The 3697-nt window shown below is 49.6% G+C and overlaps 1 protein-coding gene across 3 annotated transcripts; it reads left to right on the forward strand.

The window, feature by feature from the left end:
• Positions 1 to 2529, forward strand: LOC123166336 (uncharacterized). 3 transcript variants are annotated; one of them, XM_044584124.1, is made up of 3 exons: positions 1 to 257; positions 1325 to 1452; positions 1580 to 2529. In XM_044584124.1, exon 3 carries the CDS (start codon positions 1621 to 1623, stop codon positions 2320 to 2322), a length of 702 nt encoding a protein of 233 aa, XP_044440059.1. In that variant the 5' UTR covers positions 1 to 257; positions 1325 to 1452; positions 1580 to 1620; the 3' UTR covers positions 2323 to 2529. The 3 variants fall into 3 exon arrangements, with proteins under 3 accessions (XP_044440059.1, XP_044440058.1, XP_044440057.1); XM_044584123.1 differs by having other exon boundaries at positions 1585 to 2529; XM_044584122.1 differs by having other exon boundaries at positions 1325 to 2529.
• The last annotated feature ends 1168 nt before the right edge of the window (positions 2530 to 3697 follow it).

Raw genomic sequence — 3697 nt, forward strand, 5'->3', positions numbered from 1 at the left:
CTCACGCGCCCAGCACGTGCCCCCACCCCGGCCCCAAAATTCCCCAATCTGCCCAGCGCCCCCGGTCTCCGCAGCTTCTCCCTACCCGCACTGCCGCGCACCGCCAAATCCTCCTCGAATTCCGCCGATCCGGTCGGCCCCTCGTCGGAACCGCCCGCCCCGCGCACCTCCGATCCCCGCCGCCGGTGGTCGCCCGCGAGGCCAGGCGAGTCGGCGGCCCGTCACCCGCCCCCCGCGCCGTCGCCGGCTCTACCAAGGTAATCTCTTCGCTCCGTACGGGCCTGATTCGTACAGATCGATGGGTAGTTTCACTGAATTAGCGGGGAATTTTATCGGAATCTTGGCGTCTTCGTTCGAGATTTCCGTTTTCCACGCCAGATTCTCCCGTGGACCGCGGAAAGGCGCGGTCTTCGCCGCTGATCTGCTCGCCTGTCTGACCGATCTGATGAACTTAGATGCCGTATCGTGTGGCAATTAGATTGTTTTGTTCCTGCCCCGGATCAGCATGGTTTGAACTCCACGGGTACCAATTGCCGGATCAATTTCGGCTTCTAACCATCAATCTAGAGGAGTTGGGTTGATCTGTTGTTGTTGTTGTTGTCGTTGTTGTTGTTAAGGAATGATGATGATACGTGTGTTCTTGTATTGATATATGCAATTAGACAGCATCAAAAGCTAATCTGTGGAGCTTTCGTTCTGATTTGGGCCGCTAGATTCACAAACGAGCAACGTTTGTAACCTTGTATGGAGAATCCAGCATTTACCAGGGTAGCCATGAGCCATTTTCAGGAGTTTTCCATAGGGATGCAAGTGGCTCGCTGCGTATGCTGCATCCTCATACTACACGTTAGTGTGTTGGTTTTTGCGGCCGTTAGAGCACTAATAGGAGTGTTTTGTGGGCCAAGCACACTTGCATCCCCAGTTTTCCACTTTGGACCAGTTTGCACTTTTAACTTGTGTTGTAGCAAATGCTGAATTTTGCTGTTCGCTGCACAGGGAGGCCACTTTATTCAGTGCTGTTCACTTTGCTGCTAAGTTTGGCCGTTTACTAGTGGATCAGATTATCTTTGTTACTGTGTGCCACTTTTTAATTGGATGAAACCGGACTGCAAAATACTCTGTATAGTTATGTTATGTCTGCTGTTGAACTATACGATGCTTTGATCTTTCTGAGTTATTTTCTGCAAAATGGATCATCATCCATGTTTTTACTATAAGTTTACTTGATTTACTTATATATTCCTTGGATTACCGAGAAGGGAACATGTCTTGCGCGCATTGAATCTTCGTTTCTAACCTGAACTTTCTTCTTTTCTCGATACAGGAGAAGATCCTTATGAGTTGGTTGGCTGTGAATTCATATAAATTCTGGTACTGTGAAAATGGGTCAAAAGGTGGCAGGAAGTTCGTGACGAGATTAACCATAGACGATTGAGGCCTGAGTGGATTTAGGTATTCTGTTGTGACAGCTTAAGTGGCTCTTCAACTTGAAGACGTTGCTGTTGCCTTAGGATATGCTCTTTTCAGCGAGGAGTACAGCCACACACTCTTAGATTGTAATTTTTCTTAATTGGATTAGTACAGGAAGATCAGATACAGTGAAAAGGGAGCGCAGTCGTGATGGACAGAGCTGGCGGTAACCAAGCAGGCCAGGTGTCGAAGAAAGGAAAGAAGAAGCACGCGAAAGACGAGTCAGACCGGCAGAAGCAGGCTGAGAAGAAGAGGCGCCGGCTGGAGAAAGCGCTCGCAAACTCTGCCGCGATCATCTCGGAACTGGAGAAGAAGCGGCAGCAGAAACAGGAGGAGCAGAGGAGGCTGGACGACGAAGGGGCCGCGATAGCCGAGGCGGTGGCCCTTCATGTCCTCATAGGCGAAGACTGCGATGAACCCCGTCAGCTGAGGTGGAACGGCCATAGAGGCCGCGGCCATCGGGACGATTTCGTGGATCACGAACCGGCTCTAGGCGCGCAAGGAGCAGGAGCAGATACCTATCCATATGGAAGCCGGTCACCGCTGGCACGGGCCCCTCGTTCCCACGTGCCCCAGTGGAGGCTCACCGACTGTGGCATGTCCGGGCCATTCTCGTTCTCATCGTGGGAGCGAATGGGCGATTTTGAGGGGCTATACTGCGAAGGGGCACCCTGCCAGACAGACCAAGACACTTACTGCCACGGCCTCGTAGCAGCAACCCAGGCCGTCTCTCCATTCGGATACGGTTCGGAGGATCCATTCCCTGCCCATGGAACGGAGGGGGCTTCCTCCATCAACATCATGCTGGGCGGCACCAGCAACAGCCTGAACATCTACAGAAGACAATTCTAGATCATAGTTACTTTCTTTTTTACACCAAAGGTCGATCTTTTCATTTGCTGTGATACTTAGTGTTGCGCCGAGAAACCAAAAGTGGATATAGGATATATAGGAGCCGTCTTACTGTCGAGTCGAAGCAGAAGCGGTGTGTATTTGGCGTCAGTTTGTTACAGACAGTGGGTTTTTGTGATGAATTATTAATATATGTTTTTGCTTTTACCAGAGGGTGATGTGTATGTGTAGCTCAATTTGTTGCTGCATGCTCCAGTCCCAGTGTGTTTGCACCAGATGGAGATGAGATTTGGTTGTGGTAGTGCTGGTCGGTCACAAGTTGTTCTGGGTTTGGCTGGTCGCCACCTCAGTGTGTGTGGTGGTATTATTATTGTTGTTCGTTTTGCAATGTCAGATCTGAATGGTGTGAGTCAGTGAGTGTGTGTGTGGTACCAGTCGATCTCTTTTTGCCCACCTTTTCTGTGGATTAGCCCATTGTGGATTGGATGGGGTCTCCCCAAACTTGGCACCACCATTGCTGTCATGAGCATGCATGCATGAAAAGTAAGTTGTGTCGCGCGTGTGTAAGACGAGCTGGAGTTGCATGCCTATCCGATTTTTATTGAGCATTAGAAGCAGGGCATCCATGTGTTTGCCATTGCTGAATTTTGTTTGATTTTGTGAACTTTGTGTTGATTTGGAGAAGTGTTCGCCTTGTCTGGTCGATGTTTCAAAATTTGTTAGTTTTTTGGTTTTGGTTCTGTTGTACGTTTGTGCTGTTAATGTGTAGTGCAAGTTATGTTTTTGCTGCATACTTCGTCCGAATTTGAACTAAAACCACGACATTTATTTTGTATCGGAGGGAGTACTACATTGTTCACTACAATGTTTTTTTTGAGAGCATGCAAATTGCATGTCTTAGCTTTATAGAAGGCCGAGGGTAAATTGCAAGAAAGGCCGACGAGCTCCCACCATAACCCGGTGACAAGTAAATCCACTCCAACTCGAACACACACAAAACAACCACAATGGCTTAAGAGCCTATCACCAACAAAGCCACGTCTCAACCAACGCTGGGCATCTTCGAAGAGCAACAACTCCAAAGAGCTCTTCTTGTTGATGCACCAACCACCCATATGAGCCAGTGGCCGAGGTAGACAACATCTACTTGGGGGTGGGGGGTGGGGGGGGGGTGCAAACATAAAATACAAGTGTTTGTGGGGCCAAAAGCTAAAAAGGTTCTCATCTAAGCCCTCGTAAATTTCTCTTCACAAGTTGGTTCCATGTTTGGGAAGAGGGGGGGGGAGGGCACAGCCCCCCCCCCCCCCCAGGGACCTACATAGCTCCGCTTTTGCTTGAGAGCCTAAAAGAGTTCGCAAGTGGGTGGCGGAAGTCG

Source organism: Triticum aestivum, chromosome 7D (genome assembly GCF_018294505.1).
Source record: "Triticum aestivum cultivar Chinese Spring chromosome 7D, IWGSC CS RefSeq v2.1, whole genome shotgun sequence".
In the NCBI taxonomy this organism is placed as follows: domain Eukaryota; kingdom Viridiplantae; phylum Streptophyta; class Magnoliopsida; order Poales; family Poaceae; genus Triticum; species Triticum aestivum.